Consider the following 20,576-nt stretch of genomic DNA (forward strand, 5'->3'; position numbering starts at 1 on the left):
TGGTTTTTGTTGGTTTTTTAATATATCTGTACACTGTGGAGAGATGCTGACTTTCTCAGCATGCTAATGACTGACGTAACAGTCCATAAAAGAGTGGAAATGCTATGTCATTTATAAAAAGAAAGGTATAACCTGAAGAATGAACCTAAACTGTCATTACAGTGGAGAAAACTTTAGCTTTCCAATGACTGTTACAGAGCTAGAAAACATTCATATTTCAAACTATTTGACGTCAGGACCTAGAAGCTTGGAGATCAGCGTTCTCCATGTAGTTAATGTAACTTTCTACTGATCTTGACTTGAAATTTTATTGCTTTTAAGATAGTCCTTGCAATAATAGTTAATTCCTCTTGTTGCATAAATTTCTTTTATAAATAGCTGCTTCACCAAATAGTTGTGGGTTTTTTTATAAGATGAAATAAAAAACTAAGTAACAAGTTAAAGTAACTGTATTTTTGAAGAGCAGTAAGGACTAGTCTGAAAGGATATAAGAAACATATCAGACAGATGCATCACTCTGTACTTCCATTTAAACCAAACATCACTTCTCTCTCCTTGTTGTTTTCATAAACACCAATTCTGAGGTGTTACAAGCATCCTTACAGATAGCCGTCCATTGCTGGTGGTCCCTCGCGTGATGTTAAGCCTGAGTGGGAATACCTCTTCATAATAACTAAGTATATTAAAAAAAAAAAGCCATAGGTGCAGTTTGGAGTTCTGTGTAGTTATTAGCCTAAAACCAATGCTTTTATTGAGTCAATCTAGTATGAAAGTAAAATCTTTATTTTATAGCATAAAAATTTGCTGAACTGTGCATCCATTGTGTCATATTTTTAAGCCTGATCATTACAAGTGAAAATTAGCAGTGGTAAAATTTCCCTTCTTTAAGAAAAGTTAATTAGTGGAGTAAATTTATCTAGTAAAGGCAAATTGACTCCAATATGTAAACTTAATAATTCATTATACTATTATTATTATTATTATTATTATTATTATTATTATTATTATTATTATTAAGCTTGGTAGCTTCATTGGAAAGCATATTGTGAAAAATCAAAAGTTAGAGCAATGACATTTATTGTATTGTTTCCTGTAACACTGGGACGTTATTTAAATTCAGCAATTCTGTTTAGAGTTTGACTCATTTGTGCAGAAAAGTTAATTCAATCACTGAACTATAATGCTGCTATGGAAAGCAGAAAGCAATTTTCACATTCTAGCTGTGGAAGGAAAAGCAGGTGGCTTTTTACTTTTAACCTTCAAAAAGGACTTGCTGGATGAGGATTTCTTTAAAAGAAAATCAGTCTTTATGCTTTGTTCTTGAAGAGCTCTATTTTAATTAGGTTTATTGTAGAAGTAATGTTTTGAGGTGATAGTTAAGAATGGAAGTCTAAAATCACAGAGACAGAGAACCTATATTATGTAGAAGATGTTCAGGTGAGGAATTGGTTAGATGATCGCATCCAGAGAGTAGTGGTCAATGGCTCAATGTCCAGATGGAGATTGGTGACAAGTGGCATCCCGTAGGGGTCCGTATTGGGACCAGTACTGTTTAATATCGTCATCAATGACATAGACAGTGGGATCGAGTGCACCCTCAGCAAGTTTGCAGATGACACCAAGCTGAGTGGTGCAGTTGACACGCCTGAGGGATGGGATGCCATCCAGAGGGACCTGGACAAGCTGGAGAAGTGGGTCCGTCTGAACCTCATGAGGTTTAACAAGGCCAAGTGCAGGGTCCTGCACATGGGTCGGGGCAACCCCCGGTATCAATACAGGCTGGGGGATGAAGGGATTGAGAGCAGCCCTGCCGAGAAGGACTTGGGGGGACTGGTGGATGAAAAGCTGGACATGAGCCAGCAACGTGCGCTCGCAGCCCAGAAGGCCAATCATCGTATCCTGGGCTGCATTAGAAGAAGCGTGGCCAGCAGGTCAAGGGAGGTGATTCTGCCGCTCTGCTCTGGTGAGACCCCACCTAGGGGGTCCAGCTCCAGTACTGTGTCCAGCTCTGGAGCCCTCAGCATAAGAAAGACATGGACCTGTTGGAGTGGGTCCAGAAGAGGGCCACGAAAATGATCAGGGGGATGGAACACCTCTCCTCTGAAGAAAGGCTGAAGGAGTTGGGGTTGTTCAGCCTAGAGAAGAGAAGGCTTCGGGGACACCTTATTGCAGCCTATCAGTACTTAAAGGGGGCTTATAAAAAAGATGGCGGCAGACTTTTTAGCAGGGCCTGTTGTGACAGGACAAGGGGGAATGGCTTTAAACTAAAAGGGGGTAGATTGAGACTAGATATAGGGAAGAAATGTTTTACGCTGAGGGTGGTGAAACACTGGAACAGGTTGCCCAGGGAGATGGTGGATGCCCCATCCCTGGAAACATTCAAGGTCAGGTTGGACGGGGCTCTGAGCGACCTGATTTAGTTGAAGATGTCCCTGCCCATGGCAGGGGGGTTGGACTAGATGACCTTTAGAGGTCCCTTTCAACCCAAACTATTCTATGATTCCCTGACTATATAAAGCAAGTATAATATTTTATACTGCTTTGAGTAGGATGATTATCAATCTTTTGAGTATGCTAATTGCACAGAAAATGGAGGGAGTTTGTTAACTTTTTCCCCCTTAAATAGGCAGCTGCACATGTATGAAGCTGACTAGACTATATAAACACAGCATCAAAGAGTAACCACAGTTTTAATGTGGAATGTTTTTGTTATTTCACTCTTGATTCCGATGTTGGATTATATCAATGCACTGTAACATGTTATCCTGTATGCCCAAAGCATTGTGAATCTGTGAACCAGATGGTTTTTTCTTCCTAATTGCTCATTTTGCTCATATCGCTTTGCAACTGACCTGTTAAGTTAACCTCTAGAATTCATACCCAAAGAAACTTGGCTTGTTAACAATCTGTCTTTGGATTAAAGTAGTAAATACTTGCAGTTTTGTCGGCCACTGACTAGACTTTCTTCATGTCTGCTTATCCCAGCATAGAATGTCAGAATAGGTGCTATATGATACTTGGCCTTGTGCCTTTGGTGTGGAGTGTGCAAAAGAATGATACTTAGCAACTTCTGAGTGCAATAGATGAGAGTTTATCATTATTGAGTGTAAAAATCTTGGGGAGGAAGAAGACTAGTGGTTTTATAGAAATACTATAGGTTTTTATATCTGTAGAAAAAGTAGTTTTATTTTTCTTGTTAAGCCTTTACTGGATTTCTTCTTTCAATGCTTCAGTCACTCAAATCGTTAGAGAATTTAAACTTTTAAGTTTAAATGATTGTAAAATTTAAGGGTGTATTTGCTGGAAATGGCAGAATATTTCTTTTGAAGGCATAGGCAGTGCACATACAAGCATGTATTTTAATCCAGTCTAATGTATCTGTCTTCATGTTTAGGGAATCTGTTCACAGAGTTTACATACAACAATTGTCTTCTTTTGACTGCCTTCCTACAGTTTTTATATAAGGCAAATCTATCAGTTTTAGTAGACTGATAGTATTCTCTTTCAAAGCTGTCTAGCAACAATTTATGTGTCTATATCTTTATGAAATGCATGATAGAGATTTTATTGACTTTGTTTTAGTGCTATGACACCTTTGTTCAGTTCCCAGATATGTAAACTCTGGTTTAGTGTCATTATCACTAACTGCCTTGTAGAATTATAGCTAAAGGAAGTTGCGGTTTTTGATTGTTTGGATTTTTTGCTTTTTTGTTTGGGGTTTTATTTTTGAGAGTTGAAAAGGTGTCTGTCACGGGCAAAACAGATTTGACTTGGGGAATTTAATTCATTGCCGGTTAACATAAACATTTAATAACTGATTTAGGTATTGAGAAACAGAGGAGAAATATTTAAATGCTTAGGGAAAACACCTTTCCTCCACCTTTTTCGGGCTTAGCTTCACTCCAAGCACCTCTCCTTCCCCCTTCCTAGTCTCCATTCCCCTTGTTATTGCTGCAGGTTACACTGTGTCTCTTAGGGGCACAAAAGGTGGCTCAGGAGACTGGGGTCAGTACGTAGCAGTTTCTTTCTGCTGCTACTTGTTCCTTACTCTCCCCCCAACCCCGTACCTTCCTTCTTGGTGGTGTCCTCTGCTCCAGTGTGGGTTCCTCCATGGGCCTCAGTTCTTTTGTGGGCGTATCTGCTGTGGCGTGGGCTTACCGACAAGCCACAGTCACTTCGACCTTGAACTTCATTTATAGTCTTGCTCTGTTTAATTTCACCGTTATAGACGTTGAGAAAGCTCACACTGCCAAACAAGAAGCTTCTGGTCAGTTGTTTCAAATTTCAGTTTTATATAGTCAGTTTCTGTAGTTTGTTTGAATATCAGCAATAGAATTCATAAACAGGTTTATTCATTGTTTGTTAATTTTGCTTCTTTACTGTTGACTTGATGCCTGCTGAATTGTGATCGTGTCTTTGTGTGTTACTTTGTTCAGAGAGTTTTATATCTTGAACAGTGTTCCCATTCTTGGTACCTCAAGAGAATGGATGTAAGTCTTCATGCACGTCTGTTTCTAAGAGTTACAACTACTTTCTTTTTACAGTGTTGAGATTCTGTTGTTGGATGTTACCAAAATGCAACATAAAAATTGGCAAAGAACTTTTAGTTTAAATGGGTGTCCAAAATAGTAAGATTATAGCAGGAGCAAATGGATCCAAGCAGTACATAGAGGAACTGTTCCTGCTTCTATATGGTATGTCTGCATTTTATATGCAGGTCAGCAGTATGAATAAACTAACTTTTTCAGTGAAAACTTACATTCTTAAAATAGGATTGTAAAAGCAAAAATGTGAGTTGAAGTAGATGGCATTAGAAAATTGGAGAGTTGCCCAAGCATCTTGGGTAATTCAGATCTAGTGATTTATACTTTTTTAGTCAGAATGAATAATAGCAGAATCATTTCATTTATGATGCTGTCTGAAAGTACTGTGTGCGCTGCAAACACTTTAGATATATCCACTCTTTTCAGAGTACAGAAGAATGCCAAGAAAAATAGTAAATCAGTGGTATACCGGTGTGGAAAGGTACAAAATTACTTGATTTAAAATTTTTCGCCACTCTTACTAATATTGGTTTTGTGCTTTCTCATTCTGACATTTAAGAATGGTGTGCTTAAATGGAAAACCAACAGAGTTCACCATTGCAAGAGTTCAAACTTTAGAAATTTTAAATTGTAAATCATTGAGTACTGTTAATGCCTAAAAATTGTGCTTTTTGCTTGAAGATCTTGCTAACTCTTTCTAAAAGCCAAAATTTTGTGTACATAAATGTATCAAGGTTGTTATCAAGGTAAAAATAACAGGTTATGATGTCATTGCTCTACTGATCAGCTGAAAAAGTTGTAATTCAGCCCTGAACTGTAAGCTTCAGTAAATGCTAGCATAGTAAGTATCCAAACCAAGCACTCTGTCTCCTTGATTAAAAGCAACCTAGGTCAAGATATGCGGATGTTTGAGGTTCTAAACATACAGCCAAGTTGATATTGGGTATTTGAAAAGTTCTCAGGCAGGTTAACCAGTTACCATGTGTGAAAGAGCAAGTGTACTCTCACTCCATTTTATGTTTGTAAGATATCCGAGCACACATGCTTCTGTAAGCTGAAATAGATAATACAGGTTTCATTTATGTCATCTGCAAATACTGCTCTATTCTGGGCTGGTTTGCTCTGTCATATTTGTATCTTGTTTTGAGTTTACTTTTTAGGTCACTAATAGAAGTTAAATTCTATTAATGAAGTTTAGCTTCAAAAGGGCAAGTTTCAGTTTCTTACTATACTTTCTAACTACCACTGTGTGACTGTATCCTTGCAGTATATATCTTGCATATTTTGTTGAAGTGAAAGATAAGTAATTTATGCTTTAATTTGCTTTTAGAACTTGTAGAACTCATTACCTTTTCAGAAGACAGTGCAAAAATAAGTCTTAGAAAAGGATTGTACAAGATTGTACATACACTCCCCATTTTATAGAGGAAGTAATTGAAACCTGAAAAATAGCATGCTTGTTGCAGACAGAAGAAAAAGTTTTGTGTGTTCCTGACTCATAGACCTGTGCTTAATCATCCATTTCATTTTCAGTTGTTTGGGCTAATTATTGGCAAGATGGGCCACACTTCAGTTGTTATGGTACTGTAACTAAATTGACTTCAGATGAGTTACACAGATTATAGCAGAAAAAAATTGGCCATATGGTTGTTCATCCCAAGTTTAATATCTGTGTATTTATAACTCCATAATGCCTATTATTCATTCAAACACTTTTATATTTTACAGATTATTGCTCAGTTGTAACACTTGTGGACCCATCAAATGTGAAGTTAACATGCACTCTTTTTAATGGAAATCTAGATTGCCTACCAAAAATTTACAAAGTTGGAGATATTATTCGATTTCATAGAATAAAGGTATGTACTAGGATATGGGGGGGTTATGTGCTTGCTTTTTTGCAGTGAGAGGACTGTAGGAATAATTTAATTCTTCATGTACTGAAATTTAACACGTGGAGACATTGGATAAAGCAATTGATTGATAAAACAGCTACGGTTATGGTATGTACTAAAACTGGAAATAAACTATCAAATTTTTTAAACAACAACAGAGCACTAAGCTGATATCTCTCTTTAAAAAAGTGTTGGATGTGGTTATGACAACTCCAGAACAGCATTATTTTTTTTTAATATTTGTTAAACTAGTTGACACAAATTACATGGTAATACTTCTAGATGAACAGAATTTAACTGACATAAATGTGCACAATTTATTCCTCTTCAAACTAATAGAATTGAGGGTTTACTTTAGAGCTTTTATTGTGGAGCAGTTTAGATCAGCTGGAGAGTTACTCAAGTAAACGTAATCTATCTGGGGTTGTTAGTGTGCAATATGCTCTAGCTGCTGCTTTGATGTTTTTCTGCCTTACACCGTATTTATCTGTATCAAAGGCCATGAAGGAAACAGTGTTTATTGCTTTGCAACTGTATAGGGAAGAGGAACCACACTACAGAGACTGAATGGAAGTCTTGTAATTCTGGACCATACTTAAAGAGATGCAGAATAGTACCGAAGACATGATTTTACCATGTTACGTATTACTTTGCAAGATAACCATACATAATTATATATTTCATTTTTGCTTAAAATAATTATAGCAGAAATTAGTAAATGTCCTGAAAGAGGCCAGTTAAAAAAAAACAGTTTGCATATTTGGACACTCTTGAGAGATCTAGGAAATTTAGCATTGTACAAAAGGGTGATGAAAGGGATAAAGAGCAGTAGTACTAAGCAGGTACGTTTTGATATGCTGTAGCAGGAGAACAAAGAAAAAAACCCATGACAATAAATGTAAAAAGTGGTAAGATTTATCCGGTAATTGGGATTTGTACCACTGAGATTATTAAGAAAGAACTTGTTAAGATTCAGAAACAGTCTTCAGTTATTCATGTATATTATAAATATTTACAATTGAGAGAGAAATTAGCTAACCTATTCTGCGTTAGTATAAAGCTTCCTTAAGGTCATCTTTATGTATCATTAGAGTGGAATGAAACTATATTTAGATTTTGAAGCTTGTGTTGCTAATCAGTACTTGAGATGTGTTGTTAGTCTTGAAAGTTCATTGAGCTGACTTCAGATGGGAAATTCTTATGCTAAATTTTAAATTCATTCTGAATCCAGCAGGGTGAGTATTACACAGATATACTCATTTCTGAAATTCAGTGGAGGTAGAAATATGTTTATTGCTTCTGAAATCAAAATACGTATTTTATAATATATGTGTGAAAAAGGAGAAAGTAGAAAGAAGCCTGATTAAAAGGATTAAAAAGTTGCATGTCTGTGGTGGGTTAATATAGGATTTTTTTGAGATGTGGGAAGTACGGGTTAAAAAAAACCAGACAAGACCACTGTCAGGGAAGTTATGTATGCACCCTCTTTTATGCAAACATAATAGTGTCTCAGCTCCACTATTTATCTTTAATATAAACTTATTAAGGAAACGTATTGATATAGTACATGTAAGGAACCTCACCATTTTCCTGCTTTGGCATCAAATTTTTGAGGAGATCATTCTAAAATCCTTATCAATTGGTACTTCATCATTCTCCAAGATCATGTTTCAGTATTTAAAGATAGGGTCTGTTAATCCCTTCCCCACATACTTTTTTTTTTTTCCTTCATCACAGCTGAGCTGTTTTAAGTGGTTTCCAGCCCTAACTGACCCCAGCTGCTCATGATCCATATCTCTTCAGATGCATAAGCTGACAGCTTGTTTAATTACTTTCTAACTTAGAATGATCTAGTCACTAAGTTGTCTTTTTCTGGATGGGAATGTTTTGACTACCCCAGGCTAGCAAACAGTTACTTTGGAAGTTTTCATATCTGATCTGAGCAGGTAAAAATCTGACATAGAAGCCTGGTGCCAACTGCTAGGAGTGAACTGGGAGGGGGGTGACTTCTTCCTCTCTTTCACCTACAACCAGCATGGTATGTGTGATTGCTGTGCAACACAGTTTTCAATTAAAAAAAGAAATCAACTTTAATTAGAGTTCTAATTACAGTGTCTGCAGTTCCTCCTTCATTCTGTTCTCCTTTTGTCTTCAGGCCTTATCACCTTCTCTTAGCTTGCTGAATGGAAAGCAGTCAAGGGTAGTAGAGGACGTAGTCTGTCAGAGCTGTGCTTACCAATGAGGACAGATATACATAGTCCTTACAGCGTGTATTCACGTTTCCCTGTCCCAGATATGCTTTTGAGAGACTTCCAAGAAGTTGACATTGATAGCAAACACATTTTAAAAATGACTACTGCCAGCTACACTTTCAGCTGCTAATGAATAACTTCTCTTCAGAGTAACACAGGTGTTGGCAAGGTCTGATGGTTCAGAGCTAATAAGAACTTAATGGAGAGGATTCTGTTGGGTTTACTCTGGGTAGAGAATAATTTTATTTGCTCAGTATTTGTTGCAGATAATGAAAATTTTAAGTGTCTTAGTAACAGAACTGAAAGATTATCCAGTTTTAATTACATTTCTGTTAATATTTCTTGAAGTGCATTTTTATGACTGCTTATGATGATTTCTCATGAATTATAGTACTTAGTGATTTGCAGTACTGTATTTGGGCCTTCAACCGCAGTCAGTGCTCTGCAGAGATGACAGTGGGGGGGATCCCCCACCCCCCAATATAAAAACTAGGCTTGTGACCGAATTGTCTAGCCGCCCTCTATCTTCATGGCAAAGAAGGAGTTATCTCAAGCGGAGTTTTCTTGGAACTTTTTTTTATGGTTCACAGTGGACGCTCTTAATATCTTAGACTTAATGCCTAATGTTTAAGCTGTTAAAGAGAGGGTAGAGGCAACCTGCTGGTACTGATTAAATCTGCAATATTTTATCACTCACTTGACTTGGGAGTTTTGGCATGTATTCTGCCTTTCTTGTATTACTCAAACCCTGCCATGATGATAGAACCATTAATTTCCTCATTGGCTTTTCTCTAGTATTCCTTATTACCTCTGAGTGATTCACAAACAAGAATTTATTTCCTCACTCCCAGTGAAGTGAATTGGTATTTGATTTCCATTTTAATGTTTGAGAATTGGAGGAAAGTGAAGCACATTCTTATTTAGGTGTTCATCTTGTTCAGCATACTCTAGTTGTCTGATACGGTCACTGCCTAGGATGTGTTTTGGTGGGTCTTTTTCCAGAACACACAGCATTATAGAGCTGTGTGACTCACATGGAACGCTTGGAGGATGAAGACCAAAGGAGTGACCTCTCATAAACTTTACTTATATGACTTCCTCAGCATAATGCAATCTCTGTAGCAATTACAAAGTCTTAATTATCTAGCTTTTTGTCATAGTAATTGTGATACTATTCTCCTCTCTTACTTTCGTGCCTTAACTTCTTCCATACATAGGCTCCAGTTGCTGTAACAAATGAAGTAGGAGTCTTAAAGATGACAGCTTCTTTGTTACACAGCACTAATTTATCACCACTGCACTTCTCAAGTCATGCACTGCATAGAAAAATAGGGTAATGGAATGGGGTGTCATAATATAAACGCACCGTGAGCTGAACTGTGTTTGCATAGGCAACAGTAACTGTGTCATCTACTAACTTTGGAATAATTATGGTTTATAATTCTAGTGTTTTAGCTTTGTGGTTAGATGCTGCATCCTAGATCTTTAGAATAACAAAATCGAGAAAAACAGCAAGAAAAAGCAAATTCCTTGCATGCTATCAATTGCATATTCATCTGGTTCAAACTCTTTAGATTTACAATATAAATGCATTGCTGCTTTGAGCAAAAGTACTTTATAACCATGATATAGATGGTTATTTCCTCCGTAGGTCAGTCAGTTGACAAGTATAAGATGTATGTCTTGCTAGTGAGTTTCTAAGCTGTTTGCCTGTCCACAGAGGAGCAGGAATCTGAATATCAAGCATATGGAGCATGGCTTCATAAAAACGGAAGGCTCAGTCACACTCCCTTTTTTGTTATCCTTACTAGTTCTGTCCTGTCTCTCTTCTTGTGCATCACTCTCCTTAACTGAGTAATACTTAACATAGCATTTGTTCCACTAGGTTACCTACTCTGATCTTTAAACCAGTCTGCTGTTATTTCTAGGAGCAGTCTTACTTCTGCACTTTGCTAGCAGTTTCCTTGTCTCTGTGTATTGCCTCCTTTTGTTTAATCCAGTTTGTCCCATGAAAGTTGATTCCTTCTCTTTCATTCTACTTGATGCAATATGGAAGGCACCGAGGGAGAGACACAGGAGAAGTATCTGCTCACTTCTTATTCCTAGGCAGCTCTGGCCATAGCTGTCAGGTTGATAAGGATGAGAGGGGAAAGTCTGGAGTTTAGATATAGAACGTACTGAGTCAATGTTAAACTTTGGCAGAATTTAGCTGCCAGACTCTTAGTGTCCTCTGAGTAAATGTGGTCCAAATAGATGAACTTGGGCAAAGTTAGGTTTGAGACTTTTTGCTAAAAAGGATGTCAAAGAACATGTTGTCTGTGGCACTGCACCACTGTTTTCAAATTATTGCTCTGAAGAGTGGAAGCAATTAAAATTTTTTTCGTAAACAATTATGAGATTCTTTTTAACACAGAGAAACCAACATTTTTCTCAGAAATATCAGTATTACTATTGCTTTTGGCTTCCCTTCAAAAATTATGTAAGGCGTGCAACTCACTTTGAATGGAATTTAAATTAATTTTAATTAATTTTAATTTAAATTAAATTTTAAATTAAAATTAAAAGTTTAATTTAAATTAAAAACAAATTTTAATTTAAAAACAAGTATTTGTCCTATAGTGAATAATGTCAGGAAATACTGACTGTAGGCAGTGGTAGAGTTTCTCCATAATTCAAAGTCTTAGAATTTTGCACATATGTTTTCTGAAATTTTCATCTGAGTACTTTTGGTCAAGTTACCTGATCATGTCTTAAATATGTAGGAAATATTCCAAAATAGTCATTTTTTACTTTACTAGAATTTTCTCAAATATACTATGCCACTTTCTCTGAGGAATATTTCTAAAGCAGTATCACAATGCCTGCTGTTTTTTTTTTTTAAATTCTTATCAAAACAGAGATTATCTCAGCTGGTTTAAGTATATATACTTTTTGCATACAATTTTTTTTCCACAAAATAGTTATAGTATGTTCAGGTGAACTGGTAAATGAAATGTATAATATATTATTCATTTCCTTCTTTAATTTGTATTTCCATGGCTGAAGACATTTCTGACAATCTTATTTTGCAGACAGCAATTCTCAGGAATAGTAGAGGATAAGCTATAATTTATGGTCCTAATATCTAGGTGTATTTTTCATGTCTTCATAAAATTTCATTTTACTTCCATATGACTAGCCTTGTTAACTTTCTTTTGGAAGGTGCTTGCAGATAGTTTTTGTAGTTCAATTTTCTTTTTGTTGTATTTAAACATGTTCAAAATGGTTTAATTTATATAAGGACAGAGATTATTTACTAAGTTACTTCAAATTGCTTCTCTATTTCATTATTACCTCTCTGTTCATACAGCTGGAGATACACGTACGCTAGGATTACATTATTAAAATACAAGAAAATATAATCAGCATACCATATTATCCAAACTTGTTTAGACTGTGATTTACTCTACTTAATGTGAGAAAACATTTACAAAACATAAGGAAATATACCTAATGCATTCATATGGTTTTTTTGACAGGAAACTTTTTGCATATAAACAGCATCAGTGACAATCATCAAACTTTTACAAAGAAATTAATCTCTGGATCTGATATGGTGTTAAGGCTCAGGTTCAGTTGTTTAGCTTATTTTTGAGCAATAAGTTATTAAATTAGTAACAATTTTAACAAAACTAATTTTTTTTGGTATTGGAGTATTTGTCTGTTTGCATGTTCTGTCATGGGATGCGTATATCATTCAAACCCTTGATCTGCAATTTTGTTTTAGCTTAGAAGTATGTCTTCAGTGTTCATGATGGGTTTTTTTCAGCCTTCCATCCCATCCCACCCTCGTGCACTGCATGACACTCAGAATGGAAAGCAAGCATTTCCTGTTTCCAGAATAGTTTTAAAAATGTAGGTTTCCAGATTGTAGGACTGAAGTCGTTCTCATGTTGCCAAGTCTGGAGAGAGCTAGTGAGAAACATCTCCAAAGGTCTTACTCCAACTTTTAGCATCCTCTTAGCCCTATGCAATTCCTAATAAAGCTCAAGAGTTTCAGCAGTGGTGGAACAGGGACAAATTAAGGGGATTAGTTATTAATATCCTTGTAGGTGATGCTGGACATAGTGTATTGTATTCAGTGGCTACAGACAAATCATCATAAATCCAGGACTTTGATTTTTCTCTAAGAAGTCCATAACACAAAGGAGCAACTCCCATTTAAAAGAAAGGCCATTTAGGAATGAAATTGTTGAGGCCATTCATACCCTAAAAGACTTCAGGGCAGTTCTTTTGGGTTTTTTTTCCAGCTAGTTTGAGGCATATAAACATAATTTCTTAACAAGACACCTTCTCAACCTGCTTCTGCTTTGTTTCTTATTTAAAATGTCAGAACCACTGATAAAGTAATAGCATTTAACAGGAGAAAGCAACCTTTGTTTATAACCCATTGCTGCTCAAATGGCAAGCAATACTTATGGGGTGTTTCCAAGTTTTAAAAGCTCTCTGGTTCAGTTCAGACAGGTCTGAAACCCATGCTGTCTTGGACCAGTGGCTCTTAGATGCCATTCCATTCTGTGTTGGCTACCTGTGCAGCCAAAAATAGAAAAGAAAGAACCCAAGGAAATAAGCTAAATACCTGTCTAAGCGAACTCATTTTTTGTCTTGACACAATGGAAAACCTATGTTTTATTTGTGTTTTTCCATCAAGTATCTGCTCCAGCTATTCTAGACTATTTTTCAAGTTAAAGTGCAGTGATCTGTCTCTAAAACTTTGCGTAAGGTGGTGAGTGAATGGGGATAATTGAAGGGCATCCCTTTGTGACTTGGAACCCCTATCCCCTAGCATAAGGTAAATTTTGTATCCACTTTCTAGAAAGAAATCCTCTTTCATAGCCATCATTTATAAGAACAAATTAGAAGAGCGTGTGGCACCTAGTATAGTGTTCTTTTTTTTGCACTATCCCAAGTTCCTGTCTAGGTTTTTGGATGGAGTTTCATTTGAAGTATAATCCATGTGTAGGTATTTTCCCCAAATTCCTACAGATCTTTTTAAACATTCAATACAATCAAAATATTTAGTAATCAGTGCTGGGGAACCTTATGGATCTACAGATGATAAGACTTAGTATGGCAAAGGGGGTGTTTCCAAGGATGGTTATGGACTACAAGAGTAGTGCGTTATTGAAAGAGGTTACCTGGGGAGGTTCTGGAATCTCCATGCTTGGAATTTTTCAAGGCTCAACTAGCCAAAGCCTGATGTGACACAGTGCTGACAACAGCCCTGACCTGAGGAAGAGGTGGGACTTCATGATCTCCCGAAGACCCTGCCAACCAAAATTCCTGTGGTTCAGTGATTGGGCCATACCCTTCTAGTACTCGGACAGTATCCCTTTTCAGTACAGTCAATTGTAACTCCGTCTATACCTTCACAAATTTTTTTTGCTCCTGGAGGCTTGTGATCCAATTCTGTGTTTGAGAAGGAGGAGATTTTTTTGTCACTGCTTATTTGTGTAAGATATCTTGCTTCTGTGTCAACTGAACCCTGTTTGTGTCACACAGAGTGGCATGTGCTTATATACATGTGTTTAACTGAGGGGAATACATTGCTCACCACGGTAACTATAATTCTTGCAGATACATTACCTGTAGACAATTTTCCACTCTTTCTTTCTTTCCTTTTCACTAGCATCTCACATATATGACATTTCTGCAGTTAAGGGAAGACTGGGTAGCAGCATGTGAACATTGATCTCTTATTATTTTGTTGTCAACCATGAATCACGGGGATCGTAAGTTTTCGACTTCTGCTTAGGTAAAAGATACCTTACAATGAGGTCTTCAGCTGAATGTATACTCAAATTGGAACAGAAGTTTGGACAGTGCATTTCAGACAATGCAATAATTCAAGGAAAAAAAAAAAGCCAAACCACAACACAACTTGATGTCTTGAAAGAATTTTATATGTATAAATAATAATCAAGTTTTAAGCTTAATGTACTCGTGTTTCAAAATATTATCTTGAATTCCTGATCCTTCCATAAATCTATAGTTAAATTTATTTTAGGAAATCTTCCTTCTTAGTATAAGAACATGTACGTTAGCTTAGTGTATGTTGTTTTACAAGGCATTTTTTTGATATTCTAAGGTGATATGTGACTGCAGTGGTTTCATAATAGTCCTTTGCTTCTGCAATTTAACAATCAGTTTTGATGGAAAACTACCTATAATATGCTATTATTCCAGCTTTATACACTACTTACTATCGCATCTTTCTCTTCCATTGGGTGAGGTCAATAACACCAGCTTCAGTACCAAAAAAAAAAGAAAAATATCAGGTGGTTTAGGTTGCTGTAAATCTATTTATAAATATTTCAAGATTAGCTTCTTTTCAATGAGCATATTCAGGGTAGAGTTGTATCCCATAGAAATCACTAGAGTTTATTGTCCACGCAGTTTGCTGAGGTGACAGTTCACCTTTTGTTCTTTAGTTTATAAAAACTATGCCAAAGACACCCGCAATATGTATTGGAATTTACTTGCCTGCTTAGAACAAGCCAAATATATTGTATCTGCTCCATTTTTGTCGCAGAAGATATTTTTGTTTAGCAACCATTTATTAAATTTATTTAAAATTCTCAGGGAATTTTTAAAGTGATAGCCATCTGCCCCCTTCCCTGTTCTTCCCCGCCCGCCCCCCCCCCTCCCCCCCCAATTTTTTCAAAAAACCCCAAGGCCTCTAGAAATGACACAAAATCTACTGAGAGGAATTGTCATCATATCAAAAAAGTCTCAGATTAGCTCTTTTCCCTAAATTTAATTCCATTTCAAAATTGTTTGTGTGTGGAAAATATAACTAGTTTATAGTATCACTGCTTAACTTCATCTGAGTTCTACTTAGAGTGCCATAATGAAACAACATTTGCCCATGGATTTGTTCATTTTACACTCCAGTGATTCCTCATCACTTTAGCAATGATTCCTTTTTAAAGGACAAGCCTGGAGAATTTCTGTTGACGGTCATCTGTTCTGTGGGTCTGACATAAGTAATTTTCCAGCTATGAAATATTTTGTTCTGTAATCCATTCTACATTTACTTTTCCTGTTTGTTCTGTTGTTCACTAAATAATGTTGCTGAATGCTGTTTACCTTTGAGACCACTCAGTGGCTTCTCCACATGACTATGCCTAAGGACATTTGGGTTTGCTTCAAGATCATTGGTAATTTTCTCGTCATGACACTTCAGGTTTACCTTCATACATATTTTGTTTCTTTTGTTATTTAATAACTGCCTTTCCCTACATTAAGGCTGATTTCGAAGCCACTAAATGAGGGTACTAGGAGATGTCAAAAGTACAGTATGTTTAAGCACAGCCTCATGAATGCTCAAAACACGACATAAAGGATTTGGGAAATAGGGAAAATAGTCTATGGTGAAGGATTAGTGGAAGCCCAGGGAGACAAAGTAGTTTCTTGAACTGGTTTCCTGAAAGGTTTAGAGGCCTCATAAATAGGCTAGTCGTCTAGGACAAAATTTTTAGTAAGAAAGAAATCAAGATATTTTGATGATGATTTAAAAGAATTAGTGAAGAAATAAATAAGTAGGTAAATTGGAAATTAAAACACTTTGAGAAACATTTGACGTGTTGGACAAGATGCTTAAAAATATACTTGAAGTATCTTTTGATAGCGGATGAATGAGTAAAAGTGATGATGGATGTTATTTTGAGAAGCTATGGAATATAATGCCAGTGGCAGCAACTAAAGTAAGTCTGTGTTTTTATAGTAGATAACATCTTAGTGTTATAGTGGAACTTTTTTTTCCAGATCATGGGTAATGGGCACAAATTGATGATGAAACTATGTATTTCCCTGATTTGTCCGTTAGCTTTTCTTGTATTTTCAATATTTCAACCTAAAAGTTAAAAGACTAAAGCTTTTCAGTGTTACAGTGAAGAAAAACTACGTCATGAATTGATGTGCCCCATCGGTCAGGTCTGGAGAATGCTTAAGTAAATGAAAGTTTATCCTAGAGATGATCCTTAATGCATTTATGCATTATGTCAAAGTAGCAGGGATTAAAGGAGTTCCTGCCACCAAGATTGAACTGCTTTGTTTATGAATTTCCAAGGAATACTTGATTTGTGTGCTGTTTAAATTTCAGTGTGTTTATAAAATACAGGCCTAAATCATTGGCAATGTTTTGTAAAAAAAATGTTGCTGTTTAGAACTTCTGTCACATCTTCCAGATTCTGCACTTTTAAATCAGTAGGATTTTCTACCATTTGAAAATTGAGCACGGGGAATCCTAAACTAGATTGTCTCACAAATGCTATATTCAGAAGTCTTGTTGCTTTTTTGGTAAGCAAATTTTAATTAAAAAGGAATGGATCAAAACAGCTGGTTTGAGATTTCTGGATAATGAGTCATGCAGTGCTTTGAGATAGAGATAGATATAGAGATACATATATATATAAAAAAATAAAAGTGCAGGGAACAATAAGACTAGACTAGATCCTTGAAGGAATGCTTCAGACTTTGAACACTGTTTTATATGGTAGCAGATACACAGCTAAATCAGCAGGATACAGGGGACCTGCCATGTGCAGGGCAGTAGACATAAGAGTAATTGTGAAAGCTGTATTCATAATTCAAGGGATGAAAGCTGGTCACTGTTTGCTTCATAGAAAAAAAAAATAGCTCCTAGAACTGGTATTTTCTTTTTCAGTTCCATAATATCAGGAAACGGGGCTATTGTGAGAGGCAGAAAACAGGAATCCATAGTAACTTTGTTCTGCCGTCGCTCTGCTGTGTGACCCCTAAAAATTAATTTCTCTTGTGCCTCAGTTTCCTCATCTGTAAAAGCAATCCTGATGTGTTCCCTGCACAAAAATTGAGATTTGTGAATAAAATACTTGGCACTGATGCTGTATATCTAGAGGTAGGTATTAGTCTGCCCCTTTAAAAAATTTGTTGTGTTAGATTATATGTTCTGCTTATTCACTTTGTTTTCTTGTTAATGTTAATTTCCTTTTTTTGTTTTGTTTTTATTTTGACTCCGTTTTCCTAATAGCACCAGGAACAAAAATGATCAATAATCCATTCTTCATGCATATGATAAAACAGAAACGTCTGTATATTTCGATGCAGTGCAAACATTTTTTTTTTCTCCTTCATATTTTGTTACAGGTCAGGGAATACAATGGTCAGATGCAGGGAATTACCAGTGTGGGATTTGCATCCTTGACATTTGATGGAACTGTAGGAGCGCCCATAGTTCCTCGAACCTCTAGCAAAGTGTACACTTTCATGGATGAAGAACAGAAAACAATAGAAGAATTGCGTGTTTGGGCAGCCAGTAATCTTTCCATCTCTGGACCAGCAGTAAAATTGTCTGGTGTTCAGCCAATGCTGTTCTTTGATCTCACTTGCCAGCTGGTAGGAAAAGCAAAAGTGGATGGATCTTCTTTTCTTCTAAAGGTAGATTTATTTTTTTAAAATAATTTGTTAGACTTATTTATTAAGACATTGTGATTCAGTTTTTGATAAAACAGACATATTCATTGATTTTAAATAATATTATGTTGATAAATATTTTGAGGTTAACCAAATTTGTGATCCTTGACCATTTTATTTCTATGAAAAGAAAACAGAAATCCCAGTTCTCTTTGAAGTTGTTCATCTGATTTATTTCTTTAGAGAGGTTTTGTAAGATGGCATTGGTATGGATCATTGCTTCACAAACATTTGTAGATAAATATTGCAAGATTTCTTAAAGTTGAAAAATATTGTTACTTTTAAATTTCAACCTTGTTTTTTAGTTAGCAGCAATTATTGCTTGTTTTTCTAGATCTGCTGGATATAATTAATGCAGTAAGTAACAGTATCTAGAAAATGAATGAAAGTTCTCTATCTTGAAGGATTTTAGGTGGCTTCTTTTAGTTACACATAAGCGCTTTGGGGATCAGTGCTCACTGAAAGTACAAAATGCAAAGTGCCACACAACAGGAGAGTACTTTCCAAGGGTGATCCTTAACATCAGCTAAAAAAAAGGAGTTCTGCATAATTTTCCTGGTTTTAGCTCCAGATGTATCAGTCTGGTGTTATTCTGAAACTCCTCTGCATTTCTTTTCCTTTCTTTTATAAGTTGATTGTTAAAATGTGAGTGATGAACAGCCTGTTATTATCCATTTTATGACTTCATAAAATTATTTATTGGTTCTACTGTATTAAGCTCTATTGTTACAACATTTTTAGAAACAGCACGCTGCATTATTCCTTCATTAAAGCAGCAATTTTCTCATGCAGAACAATGCATGCGCTACACAGAAACAAACCTGAAGTGTCATCCTGTAATATGCTTTGCAGCTGTTACAAACATTTCCATTTAATTATCCCTTGTGAAATAGATGTCAAATGAGACCCAGTAAAATTTCAGAACTTTGTGGACTGTAATTAAGTTGTTCATTAATAAGTACATGTTCAGCATTGAAGGACCCTTTGCAAGGACAGACAAGTGTTTTCTTAAAGTATTAATATTTCTTTACATTCTTTTCTGTGTTGTAAGATCTGAAGTCAATTTTGTCAGTTTTGTATAGCAAAGATAATGACTTGGGGTGGAAAAGTCAGGATAGACTTAGGAAGGTAAAAGTTTGAAATCAAATAATGGTAGATCAATTTTTCTGATACGTAATTCCTTTGACAGTATATTTTTTTAGTAGTATAAAATATTAAATACTTAAATCCCTATCAAAATATATCAGACAAGCTTAAAAATGGTAGATTAACATTGGAATGCTGTTGCTAATTTCCTTCATTTTTCAAGCATGGCAAAATCCCTTTCTCATATCAAATGTTGGTCATGATAGAAGAGAAGCCTTTTTAAAAAACTGTAGACAGATCTCTGATTATTTTGTTGATTTGCAAAACAAAAAAACAAATTCAATACCAGCTCAAATGGAGTGATCATTAAATATTATTATTATAATACTATTTTGGTTATACGTTTTAGAATAATGCTTTAAATTTATCATGTCATTCCAAGTATATCAGTTATATTAATGGTTGATTGTACTATAAAATATAATGATTATTTTAAGTGTTGAGCTCATGTAACTAGTGGGGATTGCTTCAAAGGCAACTAAAATGAATTTTAATGATTTTGTGCATCACCCATAGCATAACTTTTAATATTACACTTGATAAATTGGGATATGCACAGCACGAGGCTGACATGGCCTAAAGATGGTATCACTGACTTATAAATGTTTACCTTATTCTGAGAATTTTGTTTTTCAAACTGATGGAGGCTAAAAAACTCACACTAGAAATTATTCTGTCATTTATGCCTTTTGTAAGAGTTTTATTATTATTCTTTTCTTTCCTTCTGTCTGTCAGTTAAATTGTCTACGTTAAGCTATGTCATACAATTAGCATACTCTGCTGAAGAGAGAAACAGGTTTCATTGTGTCTCTCCCATTTCACTGTTTTGCCGACCATGGTGATCAAAGGTTGTCACCAACTATTCCTACCAACCAACCTACCAACAATGACTAGTAATGGAACCATTTGCTATTTCTTATCCAGAATTAATTTAATCAGTGTTGTTTTTTAGACCAGTGTTGGTTTTTGAAACCAGGGCTTCTGTGTTTTCATCCATAATTTGAGTAAAGTGAGGCTGGCAAGCTCCTGAGGTAGAGAGCTTGATCTGTTTTCATATTTGTGCAAGTAAAAAACAAAACCTACTACTTTTCTAAGAATTTTTTTTTTTTTTTTTCCTTGTAAAGAAAGCTTACTGGCTTACAAATTCCTGACGCTAGCCCCATTAGATCCTCTGGTGAAGCACATTCTAAAGCTGAGTTGTCATCCTTGCATCTGACAGGGAACGTTCAGGTTATTTCAATCCA

At 35.8% G+C, this 20,576-nt stretch overlaps 1 protein-coding gene across 2 annotated transcripts in view; it reads left to right on the forward strand.

Moving 5' to 3' along the window:
* POT1 (protection of telomeres 1) overlaps window positions 1-20,576 on the forward strand; it is a 79,558-nt gene that overhangs the window by 30,387 nt on the left and 28,595 nt on the right. For both annotated transcript variants that reach the window (XM_076329698.1, XM_076329705.1), the window contains 2 exons: window positions 6,273-6,403; window positions 17,860-18,150. In XM_076329698.1, the coding sequence (XP_076185813.1) occupies window positions 6,273-6,403; window positions 17,860-18,150 (422 nt within the window). The remainder of the gene's footprint in view (window positions 1-6,272; window positions 6,404-17,859; window positions 18,151-20,576) is intronic.

Source organism: Aptenodytes patagonicus, chromosome 1, assembly GCF_965638725.1.
Source record: "Aptenodytes patagonicus chromosome 1, bAptPat1.pri.cur, whole genome shotgun sequence".
Lineage (NCBI taxonomy): Eukaryota > Metazoa > Chordata > Aves > Sphenisciformes > Spheniscidae > Aptenodytes > Aptenodytes patagonicus.